Consider the following 18,822-nt stretch of genomic DNA (forward strand, 5'->3'; position numbering starts at 1 on the left):
ATTCTGGTCATCTGGTTTGAAACAATTGAATTCACCTTGGAATAGGTGTAAAGAAATGTTCCTGCGATGATGAGGGAATGGAGGACCCATCTTGCACAACCAAGTTTGGCTTCACAAAATGAAAACAGAAAGGATATTATGTTTTCCTTTTACAAATTGAAAGGACTAATGTTAGGGAGGGAAAAGAACCATTTCAATTAAAAACAACAATGATAATGTTAGCACAAAAGCGCAGGGGAATAAATTGGCCATGAATAAATTCAAGGTGGAATTTACAGGAAGGTTTCTGAGCATCAGAGGAATGAGGTTATAGAACAGTCTTCCAAGAGAAGTAATGGAAAGAAAAAATCCTAATGAGACTCACAGTGAAGAATGGTCAGCGTATGAGAGATTATCCAACATGGTTGTCTGGGAATCGATGACCCAGGAGGTCCCTTTCAGGGTCCTCATAAATTACATATGAAAGAAAACCTATGAGGTCATATTGTCCCATCAACCTCAATAAAACTAAATAAGCAAAACACGTATGAAAAGACTGCTGACCAAAAACATAAAATATGTCTGTCTCTTTCCCTCCCTTTTTTTAAACAGGAAAACCAACCAAAATATTCCCTATTAAAAAATATGAGGTACCTGGTAAATTTCTTGTGTTATTTCAAACTGGCTTTTCACAAAGCCAACTTACTTATTGTATTGACCCAGTGCTTGGCCTAGTCTAGTTTTAATAATAACTGAGAGAAATCAGCTTACAACGCAACGTATCTGTCACTATCTTAATGTTCTCCTACCTTCAATGGTGGCTCTGGTACTTGGCTTTTAAGTTCTGGGAGCCTGTAGAACAAAAGATTTGAAGTTATAAATTAAGACAGCTGGATCGCACAAAATAAAGCTTATAATCGCTTCCACACAAAGGCTGCTTTGGTTATCAGCTGCTCACACATGGCATGTGTTTGCAAAAAAACCAGCTCATGGACTTTTTATTTCTGACTTAGATAACTAAAGCAGAGCTAGGCACCATAGGCTCTTTCAAAAGTTCTTAGATCTGGCAACCAAAACAGGAGAACTCCACCTTACTTTTGAAACCCTTCGCTATTAGTAAGATGGTATTATAAAGTACACAACATCTCTTCAATTAAACTGTTAAGCTACGGGACTTGAAGCGGCAAATTGCACATTTTCCCACAGGCCACCATAACAGAAGCCTTTGAACAGAACTGAACTAAGGGGCAGGTGCAGGGTCCCAGCGATGCTCCAAGCAAAGTCCGCTGCTGGCAGTGAACACCAGGATGAGGATGCTGGCTCACCTTCCAGATTTAAATACAAACTAACACAGGTTAGATATGTGAAGTCAAACCCCAGCAACACTGCGTAAGTAGGGAAAGGGAAAGAGGACTGGGGATGACAGTGCTACTCCTGGCTCTGCTGCTCATGCTTGACAATTCCAGACAAACTCCTTTAACTCTTTGGACCTCCTTCCCTGCCTTGCTTTAAGATGGGATACATTGCTCAGGGTTTCATGGTACCACTATGACAACAGACATATCAGACTTAATATATTACATCTCTCCTCCAGCCCAGGGTCCTTAGCATCATAGGAACAACAGAAAGGCACACTCTACATTTGAAAAAAATCACATTTCAAGTGTGGCAAATCTAATCTCATTGTGTCTTTCACTGCAACCTTGATAAACAAATCTCAGTATTCAACAGAAATGACCAAAAGGACATTAATGCATGACACATAAAACTAGCAGCTAGCTAGAACAATACTTACCCTAAGTATTTTAACAACTTCTTACTCAGATCTTCAGGAATATATTCTGATATTAACCCATGGGCATACTGTACATAGTCTTCAGGAACAGAGCAGGGAGTGGGAAGGAGAAGAAAAAGAACATTCACATTATACAGTCACGTTGCCTTAGCCATGTTGCATGTGCTACCATAAATCATAAGGTTGAATTAATAGTAAGAGACTTCTAATGGATACACTGTGATGGTTCTCTGTGTTGAGTAGTTTATGTTATATGACACTTGTAGGTTTATTTAAAAAGTAAAGACTTACTACACTCACTTTGTCAGCACGTGTTATTAATATCTGCTGTATGTACTTTACAAAAGCTTCACTTTCTGAGAATACTAGATATCATGTATTTTTCTGGAGAAATTAAATTTTAAAAACCTGCAAAAGTAAAAAGCTGACTCAACAGAACATGCAATCATTAATTTTAAAGCATCTGGATCTTACAATTATTTGGCAAGGGCTTCAGTACTAAAGTACATTTTCTGGCTTCAACTGAAAACAATTAGATGAGACAATGAGTCTATTTCAAAGTCGTGTACTTAATTTCAGTACTTTACGCAAAATGCCAAGGCCTATCTAAACATCACTGGCAAGACAGGATAATTATCTGTGGAAATATGAACTACTAGAAGCTGTTTTCAGTACAGGGCACTCCTGCTATAAATGTTTTCTGAGAGACTGGGAAAAAAAAAAGTGACCCTTTTATAACTTGAAGCCCTAAACCAGATCTTTTCCTGTCACGTTCTACACAAGCACTTTCTGATCATGGGCTGGATCTTTTAAACTTGCTGTTGTTGGGCTGCTAGGGAGTAACTGCACCCATGCACAGAAAGTATTTGCCAGACAGACATTAAGCTAAAATCTCACCTCTGAATTCTATCTACGACAGGCCAGCTCTACCTGTTCATATGCCTACACACGTAGAGAGTTCAGAAGCATGTGGTAAACTAGCCTCAGGGTAGTAAAGAGCTATTTATTCCTTTTTTTTTGTTTTTTAAATATAAAAAGCCCGATGCAAACTGGCATTGAAGCAGAAAGCATTAACAAACTGACACCAGCATATCCATTTCAATTATACTGACATCAAATTCTTAGTATCTTCTATCTGCACTGCCTCCTGCATCTTCTATCTTCCTCCACTGCCTAGATTCAAAGGATTTGTCACTCCCTAAGCCCACTTTAGGGTCAGGAGAGAACAAGAAATAACTCTAATCCAAGACAATTTCACCTCAGCACTCAGTATGTCCAATTTATTGCTTAAGAAAAATATTCCCATCATTTCACTCTTTGCATTATGACACTGAACGGTGAGTCCAAGTCAACTGCTATTATTTTGTACTAAATACAAAACCCGTTCTCTCTGCATTTCTGCCTTGAAGCAATCTTCACTGGCTTCCTTTACCAGTTTTAAAATACCACTGTTTGCCTTCTAGGGAGTCTGTGTTCTCACCCTAGCCTCCCTTTGTTATTAACCTCCTGTCAAACATCAGGAATACTTGCGCACCTCCCTTCTTTGTCTTCTGAATGAAATATGCAGGTCTCACATGTTTAACCTCCCCTCCTTCCCTATATGCACTCGTTATATCCTCCCAGACTTTTGCTCTACAACATCTGTAGATGCTAACTACACATACCCATCTATTTATAAGGTACTGAAATTTCATAATACACCTATGAAAGCAACTCTCTACAGATAAAAATTGCACTGTCATGGCAGTGAAAGGATCAGACGAGAAAATTAGTCTTATTAAAAATAAGTGTTGAGTAAGGTCAGTTTGACTTCCTGTCATTCACCTTGCTAGATACAGTGGGACTGCCTCCAACACTTACCTACTTTTAACCCCCAGTATTCCCTATTTCAATGCTGCTCTTTTAAACCTAAAAAAAGGCTTTTAAAAAGACTATTATATCCATGTTACTACAAGTAAGAAGGAAGGTGGAAAAAACACTGCAGATGAGTATAATTACAAATTTCAGTGATAAAGTATTAAAGCATAGTCAAGATGGTTGCTGTCAGGACAATTTTCCCTTTCTTTTAAAAAATGGGGGTGGGAGAAGGATGAAAAGCTACTGTAATGTTGAAGTCACAAGTTTTGCAGCTTTGCCTCTTTTTAAAAACCATGTACTACAATCTCTGTTCTATAAAACTGTCTAGTTGCCTCTTAAATCTCATTTATGTTGTTTCCTTTGATATCATTACTTGGTAACTCATTTTCCACTTGGTCAGCAAGTTGCTTTGTTTCTCCTTATTTTTCAACAGCATGCATACTTCTGAATGTCTTTGCAATAAGAAACAATTTACTTTTGTTCTTCTTGTGCTAAACTTTTCTTAATTTTCATTAACATTCAAAGAATTTATTCTGAGTCCATTTTCAAGTTTCTCTACACAACTTCATACCACAGTAACATTCAGGACATTATCCTCTGCAGGGAAAAGGTGACTAGAAGCAAACTCTAGACTTTTTGGTACCAGGACTGTCAATTTCAGGGAAATTTAATACGTATTATTAAAGTTTTTGCCCTTAGTAAGCACACACTTGTGTATTCTCTACATTTGTCACATAAAGCAATGTTTGGACCAGGAGCTTTCACTCTGTGACTATGACTTCCTAAGACCCCTTCCCTTTTTGGAGAATTCTATGAGGAGTATTTGCATGCTAATAAAAACAATAATAATGAAGAAGTCTGTTCTAATACAGAAACACTTATTGGGTGGATACTCATATATATATTCTAAGCATGTGTCCTGTTGTCCAAGACAGTCTCAATTCAGCAAAGCACTTCAGCATATATTTCACTGAGAAAAGGTCTTCTTGAACTAAGGAGAAGCTAAAAGAACGTCTACCTACTGTTAATTACAATGGCATCTGATGGAGGTACCAAAAAACTCAGGAAAGTCAAGGCAGACTGTCACAACATATATGGAATTTTCTCTACAGGAATAAATTTAGTGCGAAGGCCAATTTCAGTACATTTTAGATTCTAATAGTGTTTTATCTCCACATATGCAATTTCACAAAAATGGAATTCATTACAATGCTTAGTTTTCTTACCTTCCTCAGTATCTGTGATGTGTTTACCGCTGATAAATGTAGCTGCATATACCCCTTCACTTACACATATATTGTTGCTTTTAAGTGCTTTCACTGTTTGACTGACCTATTGGAAACCACAGAATGAAATGTCTGTATCAGTGTTGTTATGCGCATGTTAATGCAGTGACAAAGCTCTTGTAATTTTGTTTCAAGCATATAAAACACTCAAGTTATGGACTGTGGTGAAATTTAATATACATTTGTAATGACTAGCATATGAACTCAAAAAACCCAGAGAAACTAGCATGCCTTTGAACATGTTGCCTTGGCAACACAGCACCAGTTCTGCAGCACCCAAAGATGAGCTGAGCTACTCAGATGGAACAGCCGTGATTATACAGGTGAGAAATACACCTGCTCGGAGAACAGAGAACACCTGAGCTCAGCTGGATTGCAAAGGCAGTCCTGATGGAACTCAAAGATTAAGGACTTCACAGGGCACTGCTATACTGGAGATAACAGAGAGATACCTAGCAGAAGGTATTTTCAACACAAACAGGTACCTGTTCAGATGTAAACATTCAGGTATTCATTGCAAAATAGATATCTCCATGCCTCATCATTGCAGAAAGTAGACCAGATTTGTGCTTGCACTGACTTATTTAAATGACAAGGCTTCCTGTATCATGTGATATATACAATCTTTTTCTACAGAGTGGTATCACAGTAGGGGCACATGTGAATGTGTAAAATGAGATTTGCCCTCTTTATACCGTAACTGACCACATCAAGCTATAACCCTAGTTTATTTTCTGTGAACTGTACAGACCTCTCAAACAGCACAATTGGATCAGGATAGCAGCAACCATACCAGGACCATTCTGAGAAACTCTGCCAAAACTTCATGAGGAAACCCATTTGTAGCACAAAACCAAGGTCAGCTTTAAAGTATGCCAGAATTTCAAACCTGCAGTAGTCAAAGCTCTCCTCTAGCCCATCTGTAAAGTGGATGAAGCAAAAGACAAGTCCCTCACCTTATGCAAAGCCTACAGAACACAGTGATGAGCTGAACTTCAGCTTCTTCTCTGCTTCCCCACGCTCCATGAATCCCTTTCATGCCAGCCCCCCATCAGAAAGAGAAATATAACAAACCTGTCATTTCTCTAATACCTCATCACAATCCCAAATGCAACAACTTTACTGCGATGTCTGTCGTTCTTGGACAGGACACATACCTTGAAGTGAGGCACACCACATGGCCCAAATGTGGACATGGACAAGCTAATAAGCGTTTTCATTTTAAGCATAAAACAAATTTGGAAGCAAAACAGAAACACAATACCTTTTTCTTTAACCACTTCAGTGTCTTCTCTTCGCTGTATTTGTGGAATTTCTGACTGCCAATCTCTGAGAAAAAACAAGCAAGGGGAAGAAAGTCATGACTGGTTTGGATTGCATTTTTAATACCTTTAAAATCTTTCAAGTTGTAGATACAGCACGAAAGTCAATTTGCAGCTTGCACATGTTTGATATCAGGGCAATAAGTTTCAAAAATATTGGAAATGTGGAAAAATAAACAGACTGAGCTGATACGCACAAGTCTTAACAATTTGACAATTCTTTAATTAGGCCCTAATCCAGCAAAGCACATGTTTTATTTATTTATGTGTAATCCTGGGCTGCCTGAGTTCAGTAAGACTCTTCTCGAGCCCTTGTAGTTTGCCAAACCTTCACTGCTCTGTGTCACCAGACTGGTGACTAACTACGTAGTTCACAACACAAATCTTGGTTCCTCGACTGGTGGTTTGGGGTTTTGTTTTGTTTTTAATTTAATACATAATATCTTAAAATCTTTACTTATTGAATTCCAGTGCCTAGTAAAAGACCAGGACAGAGAGTTGATTAGTGAAGACAAACCATCCACCCCCTTCAATAAACCCTTTTCCTACCAGTTCTCCCCTCTCACTTCACAGGGTGACTAAAGCAAAAGTTTTACTTCTAACCCCCTTTTACGTGTTTAATATAGTGTCATAAGAAAATACAGAATCCAAAATAACGAAACACACTCCTTATGGGAGGAAGTACATGATTCATTTATGATTTACTGAGTAACATAAATTAACTCAATGATATAAGAATTTCAGAAAGTGTTTCCCCTATGATAACTAGGGTATCATGAACACTATTATTTGCATGTGATCAGTTATCTGGAGATATGTGAGTTCGCAGTACTGAGGCAGAGAGAGAAAATTACAAACGCTCACGGAAATTTCAGTATAAAAATTCAGTATTAATTCACAGAAAGCTACCTTTTGGATATTGAATGAAATGCCTAATAAGATATCACATGAGATTTTAGAGCCCACGGCATTTCAGTCTTTTTCTTTAACAGGTATTTCAGTAAGTTTTAATCTCCTGTATACCGTTTCCATAAATACTTACATCTGTTTCATGTCATTAACTGATCCAGTATCATATTTCAACACTCAGTTCACAGAGTTTCCTTCTCCCCTTGCAAACAACAACATATTATTTATGATTCCTTCAGCATTTCCTTCTTTGGGGTTTATCTTGGCTCTTTTAAATTGCATACAAATAGCTAAGTATTATGTGCTCTTTGTGCCTGCACGGTAGGGGGTATGGAAAGGTTGAGGAAAGCTGTTTACAAGATAAAGATTAAATCTAAACAGTTGTATAAAAGTAAAATGCAAATATTTTTCAGAGCAAAAAGGAAAAACACATTAATACACACTTTGTTTCATGAAGTTGATGAGCTGCAGGTAAAGTAATTAGCTGTGACATTGCTGGCTGCAGCCTTTAGGACTTAGAAGCTTCTAAATGGCTCTGAAAGAAAAGCAGCAGAAAATGGGGGAGATGCTCTGGGTAGTTGAACCTGCTTCTCAAAGAGCTAATGTGGTTTGGGTCCAAGAACAGTGAGTACGATTCGTGGATTCCTCTCTTATCTAAGAAAGTTCGAGGAAGGGACATCCTCCGGCCACCAGCCCCGAACCCATGCTGAAAAGTAATTCTAGTCTGGATTCCCAGGCAGACTCCCCCACAACAGCATGATTCAGAGTGACTCAGTTAGGGAAAGGAAACGTAGAACTGTGAAGCCATTTTCATTAAAACATGTGAAAAATAATTACACTGAACCCTTCAGAGATCACTTTGTTTGAAAATATTTTGTGTGCTTGACAGTTTTGACTATTAAACTCTAGAAACTGACAATATTTGAGACCTCTGAAGAATTAAAGTGAGTTATGAAAGTCACAAACTGCTGACAAAAGGATTCAATATTGGAACGTGGATTTAACATGTGATGCACATTTGATATTGGTGAGAGTTAGCGACTATGTTTGATAATATGAGTATATATTGGAAAGCCTTTTGTTCCCTAATGTGTCTGGTGCCTATAAAACTGGTCTGAGACATCTGGAAAGATTGGGTTTGAGAAATACAGATGGAATATAAGTGGTTCTACAATTAAATAATATGTTCAGCAATCGGGTAATCGCTATGTAGACTTGGAAGTTTCCCTGATGCATTGTTGAGCAAACTGCCTAAAGCACATTTTAACATCCATTTTCTCAGTGTTTTCCATAACTCTGAAACTCATATGGCCCCTTTTTTCCTACCTTCTGGGAATACAAGCTTGGCAATATTACTTAGTTATTCTAATCAGGTAAGTTTTCTTGGCTCTTCATGTTAATCACATCAGACAAGATCACAGTGCAGTTTTTGCCTTGCAAAATGAAACAAAGAGTAACACTCTAGAACTGGAATTCATAACCCTTTCTTAAACCTTCTCTGTTGTACTTTCCATCCCATGTTTGAATTTATTAGCAAATGACCTGCCTCACACAGATTTAGTGAACTGTAACACACCCTTTCCCCAACAACTAAAGCAGGTAACTGGGAATTTAATCCAGCAAAATGGATTTTCAGTGCCCTTCAACACTGAGACCATGGAAGGTGGACTTTCTGCTAATTCAGTAAGTGTAAACTGTGAGTGCTCTAGAGTAAGAGTTTGCTAGACAGATGTTAAATGCCTTAAGATTAAATTAAGAGTGAAATAATTATGTTGTTAGGTTCTGCCAGACAGGTCGGAGCTGCAGAAGACTCAACACAACAGATGCTTCTTGTGCTAAAGCCCCGCTCCTCAAAGGAGAAAGGCTACAAAGAGGACAACAGGTCTTAGAGCTAGAAAAGAGCACCTCAGTCATAACATTGGTATTTTTTACAGGCAATAAAAGACATGAGAATATGAAACACATAGAAGTGGATTGAACAGAAAGGTGATCTGCACATGACAGGCAAGAAAGCGCCAATGGGTTTGTTGCATAACAATATGCCTGGTGTTCTAAAAAAGGAAAGAAATCCTAAGAACAAGCCCCACTGTTACTTTCAACCCAACTCAAACCTGAACAAGAAAAGAAGCAGCAGGTACATGCAGGTATGTGTCTAGGGACATCCAAGGACATCACGTACAGTGGTGTGTGCATGTGTGTACAGCTTTAATGACAAAAGCAATTTTTACCTTATATTTCAAAACAAGAACCAGAAAGTGAACATAACTTCTCTAACAGTTAATATAATTTGCTGGGAAAATGACACAAACTTATAGGTGAACGTAATACATTATTAAAACCACCAATGCAAAAAACCAAGCAGTAAAGCATCTTCACTACTGTCTAACAGAATACAGTTTATCAGAGGATGCTCTGATGAATAACAACTGCCAATGCAATTTCAGAATGGATACAGAGGTTAGACCAAGATACAAGACCTTGTCTACAGCAAATACAGCAAATACTTTTTTTTTTTTTAAAATTTTTATTTTGCTGTTAAGAGGGGAACATAAACACTGCCCAAAGGCAGCACTGCTGTTTGGAGGAAGTGCCCTTTCAGAAAAATAACCCAGACCTTGTCCTACATTCCTATACAGACTTCTTGGTTTGACAGCCAAGAGGATCTGGATTTTTCACCTTCTCAGATGAGTGCACAGAAGTTTAGTCCCCCTTCTCTCACCCCTAGCTCCTTAGCCAGTGTTAGACAAGTAGGGCACAGCAATTGCCTAAAAGCTTAATAATAGTATTTCCTGGAAGTAGTTATCACTTCACAGGAAGGCAAAAGTGGGTTTGCAGTTCAGATGCACCTGTCTTAAGCCTTCTCAAAAGTCAGAACTCACCCAAAGAAAAAGGTTGTCTGCTCCCAATGATACTGAATGTAACTAAGTGTCTTCCAAAAGTTTTTTTTTGGAAATCCAGGAGTATCACAACAGCACATAATTCCAACTACCCCAGTCCCAGCAAGAACGTAACAACAGTCTTGCTGCCCAGTTTTCCTACTCTCTTGTTAAAGTCATCATTTTCAATGGAAACAAGTCCTGCCCTAAAGTTCAAATTGATTTTCTGGGGGAAGCAACTGCCCTACATTACTGCATATACTCCGTATCATACAGGAAATACTTAAACTTGTTCATCTAAATCTTTCAGGAAAAACTCACAGCCCCTCCCGTTGATGTTCTATATGCAATAAAGAGGTCTGGTATTTTACTCCTTAGCAGTGTTTTCATTCTTCCATCACCTTTCCTTAGCCACTTCCCAACTACCTGTAGACTGACAAGGGCAGACTGCTTTGAGAAAGCAAATTCCTAAAATTTCTGGCTTTTAATCCGTGTACCTCAGCTCCTTGAAGAAGCTCTACATGAACAAGGGTCAGACAGCTTAGTTGTTTTGGACTTGGTGGTGAAGTCCATGTTCTCAGACTCCTGTAACTCCTCCTGTAGATCTCCATCTGCCTGCAGGTAAATCTCCATTCACTATCAGGAAGTCAGCAAGCATAAGGAGAATGCTCTTTAAAGGACTGGATATAAAACCTGAGGTCTTGCATCTTTTGCAGGTCTGCCAAACTGCAAAAATTATGTAACACTCCTTCCTCTTCCCTAGAAAGCACATATTGCACTCAAATAAAATAAAAGCCCCATACCAACGGGAATTCTGGGCAAAGATTGAGGAAACTATGTACAGAATTGATACTTTGCTGATTTTTTCCATTTAGGTTTTCTCTCTTACACACTTATGCATCCCAATCAAGTTATATATTTTTAAAAAATCAAGGCTTTGAACTTAAACCCACAACACTATATTATGCAAAGCTACAAAACTTGTGCTCTCCTTTCTCAGAAGCATATTCTGTCTTCTCCAGCTTTTTCCTACGTATTGTTTGACTGCTTTGTGACTATGATTCTCTGATTCTGTGTGTGTAGTGTGTATGACAAAGGGAAAAAAAAAGCCAAATGGATAAAGGTTAACTTCTTCCACACCAGACCATCCTACACTAAATAGAGAGATGTAAAACTTTCATCAGAAGGTGAAGAAAGCTCACAACACATACAATAATGTCAAGAAGCTAGCTCTGATGACATTATCATTTTATGACACCCAGCAACAAGGCTGTACAAGTACTTTAGAGTTACAGCAGATAATCTGCGATCCACACATTTCTATTCACAATACTGCAATGATGACTTCTAAGCCTAAGCTTCTGTTTCTGAAGTACAGCTTTGTCAAGTACCTTGGGTATTTGGTAAAGCAAAACCCAATATTGAAATCTATCTTGTAATGAAGTGACACTAACAAATCCAGTCTTTTTTTTTTTTTTTTTTGCCTCCCAGCCCCTTTTTTTCACCTTTTTCTTCTGTTACATGATGTATGTACAGTTCAACATCTGCACACTTCAGGAGCAATGGGCAGCTAGGGTACTCTGAGTCTAGCACAACTTGATCGAGTGGCTGGAACTTTCCTTGATGCTGAAAACACATCAAAAGGATTACAGAAGCATTATTATAATGTTAATTATTATAATGTTAAGACACTACACATACATAGAAATATATACGCTTGCAATGGCCATAGCTTTAAAATGAAGGATTTAAAGGTCGTATTTTGAATGGTAACACATGACACATTCAGGAACTGATTACAAAGCAAGCTACAAATATTTATTTCAAACCAGTAAATACCTGCAAAAGGCTGAACTCTTCAATTACTGCATTTAAAAGACCAAATTCAAAACAACATGGGGAGAAACTAATGTGAAGTACAGCGGGATATTTTGGAAGATGACATAAGACACAGTAGTCAGTGTGTGCCAACAGTGTTTTAGACCAAAACCTGTTGGATTAAACCCAGTGTCATAACTTCCATTCAAATTTTGCTTTTCCTTCCATAAAGATAAATCTCAAAGGAGCAGGGCAGCTTCTGGAACACAGTATTAACCTTTCACCTCTGCAAAGTCAATTCCAGTTTGGCCAAAGTATGTATATAAAGTGATTCTGGCACAACTTAAATAGCCCCACACATGACAGAACCATCAAACAAATTTTGCCATTGCCAAACAATGCATAATCATTCAGCACAGTTTGGCACAACTGGCAGCCTTCCCTTTGGAAAGATCCTTTAGTGCATCAGTACAAAGACTCAGTCAGCTCTCCATCCTTAGAGAGTGCATGGTCTCAGGAGCCAAGGCTGAAGTCATTATACCGGTCAACATGAGAAAAACCACTTGGGGATACTGCTTTCATTATTAATTAATCCTCTTGCTAGACAGTCAGAGGCTTAATAAAAGTAACCATCCACTGTTAAATCACAATAAAAACAAGAAAAAGAAACAAACCAGAAAGGATTTAAAGTACTTTTCTTCTAAGAAAAGGCACGATAACAATGGCAAAAAGGAGGTTATAACATGCAGAAATAAGCTGCAATAAACTGTTTCCTACAGATAACTTACCTGCACAAACCTGTTTGTGTCCCAAAGCAAGACAGCCACATTTACATTGCACAGGGTCACAGAGCCTAAGCCAAGAAAGCCTGCTAGATAGGAGATGGCTCTGCTCAGAACACATGTTAAGCAGCCCCGCACCACATTATCAAAACCAAAGGATGGTGCAAAGGATGATCCTAAGATACCCAGTGGGTAGCTTGATACTCATTAGTTCAAGCCAGAAGTGCTTGAACGCTGCATTCAAGCTTGCCTTGCATGAGGTACCTGCAACACAACCCTCGAGACTTCCCTTTACTGAAAAATATGCTAACTTAGACACGTCACTGCAGGAACGCATTTGCCCTGATTTAGGACCCAGAACAGCACTATACATTTATCTGGCATCATGCCTGGCCTAGGAAACCAGAAAACCTAGAAAACAATGTACTGAGAAAGTGAAGGGCAGAACAGAACTCTCCCCATGCACAGAAACAGCAGCAGTAGCTGTCCTTTACTCAGGCTACCTCAACACTCTACCACATCAACACAGATTTACTGTTTCCCTATTTAAGTTTGGTATGAAGCTTTCAAAGGGATTCTGAATTCAAACAGAGCACAGTGCCTAGAGAACAAGCTAAACTCTTTCATGTGAAATGACTTCTTCTGATGGGCCACCCTGAAGCAGGAACACACCACAGAAATATAGAATACGTTTGCACATCCTGTACCATAAATAATTTAAAAATAATTACAGAGCAATAGGTTACTATTACAAATGTGTAGTAGGACTTTATTTCTTCACTATATAAAAATTGGCCTCCTGCATTCTCCACTTGCGATCTAAAGCAGAAGATAGCAGGCAGCCTTACAGGAAATGCTCTTAAAGCAAAAACTCTTAGGATGCATAAAGTGAAATTATTGCCTCCATGAAACAAAAACCAAGGATTAACACCTATATTTTATTTTATGCCCTTTTTTCCACAGGCAGATTACAAGCAATAAATCAATAACTTCGCCTATGCCTTTTGATACACTTCAGCAATTTAAGTGAGGTTTTGCCACACCCATGATAAATCAACTAAGCCATTTTTTACCCAACTTTTGCATACTTGGTTATCCCATTGCTGTTCTCTGATACAGCATCTATACAAACACTGCTTCTAAAAAGGCAATGTTTCCTTTCAAGTTCAAACTGCTACAGCAATGTTCTTTCTTCCTCCCTCACAGCATCCAAATTCTTCTTTTTCCCTTCTTTCCCAAAATGACTCATCTAATAATGCCTCAGAAAGGACTCTGACTTACTCTAATGACATCTCATCATTTTAAATTCATTAGTTATGGAATAGGCTGTCACAAAAGGACAAAAGAGATCCTCTGCTTCTCTTAAAAAGGTGATTAGAGTTTGTTGAGATTGCAAATTTACTCCTGGAATACTTTACCAACCAAAAAACCTGATGCAAACAAAATTACTTCTAGGGTGGGTATCTATGCTTTAAATGCAAATTGTATTTCCATTCTTATGGAAGCCCCTCTTTCTAAAATTAACATAACTTCTGCATAAACTGAAGTCAGAAATAACATTTTCTCTTGAGAATTCCAGTGAAAAAATAAAGCAGGCTTACCTCCTTGTCTGCCTTTATGAGGTAGTAAAGTACCATAAATAAGGGGTCCATTGGTGTAACAAACAGCAGGCGCCCATCTAAGTGACAGATATGTAAAAGTAAGCTTAGTACCAAGAGGCACAATATATTGACTTTTTTTTTTTTCTTGTTAGGATGTTTTTCAGGAGTGTGGGCAAGGAGAGAATTTTTTTTTCAGTAAGTATCCCAATATTTTAATAAAATGGGCAGGAAAATAGTATTTGTGATTTTATCTTAAAAATACAGAGGTAATTTATTTCTCAACCCTGTCAAACCAAGCACAAGTTCCACTTCAGGTCTGCTGGCTTCAAGCACACTTAAATTTTGCCTTTTTCGGACTATATTAAAAACAGCAAAATTGAAGCTGCCCTCTATTGGCAGATTTGGGTGTAACAAAAACTTGTTTTGGGATACCAGATATATCCAGTATACTTCACCTCAAACACCGGGCAAGGCAACACTGTGCTGGCAGAAGAGGTAGGCAGGGCAAGAAAGAATTTCAACAGCTAGTTAAGTTAGAGCTGCCTCTCATCTATAAAGGGAGAATCTGCATGGAGTCTCCTAATAGAACAAAATAAATTTAAATAGATCAGAAAATATGGCTCAGTATGTTGTAGTCAAAGATACACAGAAAGGAAGAACTTGGTCTCCCATTGAAATAGACACCTCTGCCCATCTGGAGCTCATTGCAGGACAATGGCTTAGTCAGGCTTTTTGTATAATTGTAGATAATTGGAAACAATGTAACATCAAGGAAATTCAGTAACAAGACCCAATAATTGATGACAATTTGACATTAATTTGCAAAACAAAAGCAAATAATTTTTTTTGTTTTAAATCACATGATTAAGATAATTACAGAAAAAAGAAATCCTACTGCGATGGCCCTAAAACTAACAAAAGATTGGGTGGGAAGAACATGATTTGGACAAAGCTAACACCCAATCTAACATCTGTATTACTAACATGATGTATTGTGTGAGGCAAAGCAAGCATCAGGGCTACTTACAAACATGAAGGCTTTGATAATAAAACTAGGAGTAAAAACACTAGCTGCTTTCTCAAAGCTTCCATTTACATGCTTTCCACTGTACTCCAGGAAGAGGTATTTTTATTTGCTTTAGAGTTCAGACTCACTACAGGTGTATAAAGACCTCTCCCCCCTTCACTACAGATAACAAGATAATTTGCTTTAAATGCAAGCACACAGCTTTTTTGTGCTGTTCTTTCCCTGACACTTTCAGAGCTGCAGCAGCCCTAACATTCAGGAACAATTTTTCCCCCTGTATCTTTTAGAGAAAACTGAGGCGATGATTCCTTAAGGCAACTGTTTCCCAAGGGCCAAAATAGAGGTTAGAAAAGGAGGGGGAGACTACAATGTGGACATAATTGGGAGCAGGGAGCAGATCCAGTCTTCTGGCTCACCCCCAGATGGAGCAAGGAAAAGCTCATAGACATACCGCTTGCATTGCTATACGCACCTGCAGAGGATGTTTAAAAGTTAACATACGCTTTGGGATATTAACATTAAAGAAGGCATATGTCTGGTGGGGTTGCTTTTATTTGTTACTACAAATGGTCTTTTTTTTCTAGTTAAAAAAAAGGACAAAATAAATATACCTTCATCTCCTGAATTAATACTTATTGCTTGGTCTATGGACATGCTGGCAGAGAAACACTACTCTAATGGCATCCTTACTGATAAAGGACTGTTAAAGCTGTCACAACCAGTTACGTAAGTTTCCTCCTCATTTTCAGAAAGGCGAGCTAGGATCAGAGAATGACTGGGATGGTATAGATGAGCTCAATTGAGACAAAACACTGAAATGGCATCTTCAGACAGCAGGCCTACCCTGAGAACCCAGCCCTCACACAGGGGACTACAGAGGTAATTAAAAGCAAGGAAGACCATACATTCCAACACTTGGAGCTCTAAACACACCACTCTGGTTAGCTAGCTAAGGCCTTCCAGCCCTTTTTCCCTCCTGTAGGATAACACATAATTTACTTACACTGAGGACTTGCTGGTCTGATTGAAAAGGCAAGCTAAGTATTTTATGGTTTTATGGCACTTAAGTTTAAATACAATGGAATGACACCCCCCCACCCCCCCCCAAGACAAATGAACATCTGTCTAATTGAGGCTGCCAAAGGCAGCCTTTTAAAGAGAGACCACAAAGCCCCCAACCCTGCTTAAATCCAGATGGCAAATGAGCATGTCAGAAGGTAGGGATGGGATGCAGCATGCCTCAAACAACTAGGAAAAACACCTGTAAATTTACTAGAAGAGAGAGGGAAGGTCTGTGTATGAACGTTAGTTATCGTTGGGGGAAGGATACATTATATTACTCACCTTGTTGAACAGTCTGACCTATAAACCAGGAACGATATTCCTCATGAAAAGCTTTTACTTCAAACAGCTGTTGTGCACCACTATTGAATAAGTAAAGGGTTGCTTCCCCTGTTGAAAAGAAATCTGGTTTGTGTTTGTAAGCTTTCACAAAAATCAAAAGAATACCCAATACATCTGAAGAATGTGCCTTATATACGTACAGACGCACAAACATACACACATTCTACATAAACTCACTACAAAGAAAACTCCAAGAAAACTATTATATACAGATGTTCGTTTACCAACTCTATAAACCAAACTGAATTTGAATCAATAAATAAGATGTGTGAATAGTTCATCTTACAACACAAAGCCTTTGATCCAAACCCAAATCAAAATCACTCAAAAAATCAGCTTTTGTCTGTACTGAAGGATGAAGGCAGAAAACAAGAAAACTCCCTCTCCTTCTATCATGTTTGTCTCTAAAATATCAGACTCTGGGTTAGGGGAACAAGAGTCTCAAACCTTGAAGTGACAATTTGAAATAAATTTTTTGTGTGTGCATCAAAATGGATTGCCAATGACTCGGTACAGGTAGACAAATAAGGTGAACAAGGAAGCTAAAAGAAGTTGCTTCAAAGTGCTCATCAGAATTTTGATAGTTTGGAAAGGAAAAGGAAAACTTTATTTTATGCCACCCCACAGCAGGGCTCTGCCATTTCACATTAGTTCTGGCTTATAATGAAAGGGTGACAAATATCTTGCAAACAGGATTGGCGTTTTCCATATTTAAAACAGGAAGTTGCCGGAACTACAGAAGGGGCCACCAAAATTTGGTCAGCTGAGTCTGTTGGCTGGACTGGTCCTGACTTGGTTATCAATCCATCTTCAAGAGACAGAGGAACTACAACATGGCAGTCCTGCTCAAAACACATAAATTGCAAAGCTGCACAAACTTGCAGATTATGGGCTGGTGTCGTGGTTTAGCCCCAGTCAGCAACTAAGCACCACACAGCCGCTTGTTCAAAAAACCTCAGTGTAAGCCCCTGCAAGCTGACATCAGCACTGCTGCTCTCGGTCTGCAGAGATCCCTAGGTGTAGAGGGGGTCAGCTGAAATGGGCAGACACATCTCTTCCCAAAAATGACTGATAACGCATTTTTCCCCCTTTATTCAAAAGGCTGACCAGATGTTTAACCTCACCTAAGGATATAGTTTCAGTTCTCTGATAATTTTTCTTTTGTGGAGAGGAGGAGAAGAGTAGATATAAGGGGAGCAGAGGTTTCAATCATTACCATGTGCTTCTCAAGAAGGGTCTAGACCATAGTTTGATCAGCACCAGATGTCAAACTACTCACAGAAGTGCTCACTGAACAACTTAAGACTCCTACCAGTGAGCACATGTCGTGGTTTAACCCGGCAGGCAGCTAAACACCACACAGCCATTTACTCACTCCCCCCTGGTGCGATGTGGGAGAGAATCCGGAGTGTAAAAGTGAGAAACCTTGTGGGTTGAGATAAAGACAGTTTAATAAGGAAAGCAAAAGCCATGCACGCAAGCAAAGCAAAGCAAAGCAAAATAAGGCATTTATTCACTCCTTCCCATGGGCAGGCAGGTGTTCAGCCATCTCCAGGAAAGCAGGGCTACATCACGCATAACAGTTACTTGGGAAGACAAAGGCCATCGCTCTGAACGTCCCCCTCCCTTCCTTCTTCTTCCCCCAGCTTTATATGCTGAACATGATATCATATGGTGTGGGACATCCCTTTGGTCAGTTGGGGTCAGCTGTCCCAGCTGTATCCCTTCCGAGCTTCTTGTGCAGCCCCAGCCCACTCGCTGGTGGGGTGGGGTGAGGAGCAGAAAAGGCCTTGACTCTGTGTAAGCCCTGCTCAGCAATAGCAAAACCATCCCTGTGTTACCAGCACTGTTTCCAGCACAAATCAAAAACACAGCCCCATACTAACTACTAGCAAGAAAATTATCTCGGCCAAAATCAGCACAGCATGCTAGCCAAATGCAGTGGTGAGCCACAAAATCTCAGGAAAGTGACCATTCCTATTGCCTAACTCCAGCTCCTTAATTTATTTGCTTATGTTAAAAGGACAGTCAACACAGGTTCCCAACAGTATGATTAGACAGAAACTCTAGAGGAGGAACAGAGAACCTAGGCAGCTTTGCTCACAACTTCACCACTTCAGTCAGTTGCTTAAGTCTTGTGGTACGGTTACTTCGCTTCTTTTAGTT

The 18,822-nt window shown here is 39.0% G+C and overlaps 1 protein-coding gene across 2 annotated transcripts in view; it reads right to left on the bottom strand.

Annotated features, from left to right (window-relative positions):
• The window catches only part of RNASEH2B (ribonuclease H2 subunit B), a 44,551-nt gene that overhangs the window by 11,969 nt on the left and 13,760 nt on the right, over positions 1-18,822 (bottom strand). For both annotated transcript variants that reach the window (XM_075086275.1, XM_075086274.1), the window contains exons 3-9: positions 16,597-16,704; positions 14,226-14,302; positions 11,530-11,650; positions 6,182-6,246; positions 4,858-4,963; positions 1,775-1,853; positions 789-831 (exon numbers count right to left, since the gene is read on the bottom strand). In XM_075086275.1, coding sequence (XP_074942376.1) covers positions 789-831; positions 1,775-1,853; positions 4,858-4,963; positions 6,182-6,246; positions 11,530-11,650; positions 14,226-14,302; positions 16,597-16,704 — 599 coding nt within the window. The remainder of the gene's footprint in view (positions 1-788; positions 832-1,774; positions 1,854-4,857; positions 4,964-6,181; positions 6,247-11,529; positions 11,651-14,225; positions 14,303-16,596; positions 16,705-18,822) is intronic.

Source organism: Phalacrocorax aristotelis, chromosome 1 (genome assembly GCF_949628215.1).
Source record: "Phalacrocorax aristotelis chromosome 1, bGulAri2.1, whole genome shotgun sequence".
Lineage (NCBI taxonomy): Eukaryota > Metazoa > Chordata > Aves > Suliformes > Phalacrocoracidae > Phalacrocorax > Phalacrocorax aristotelis.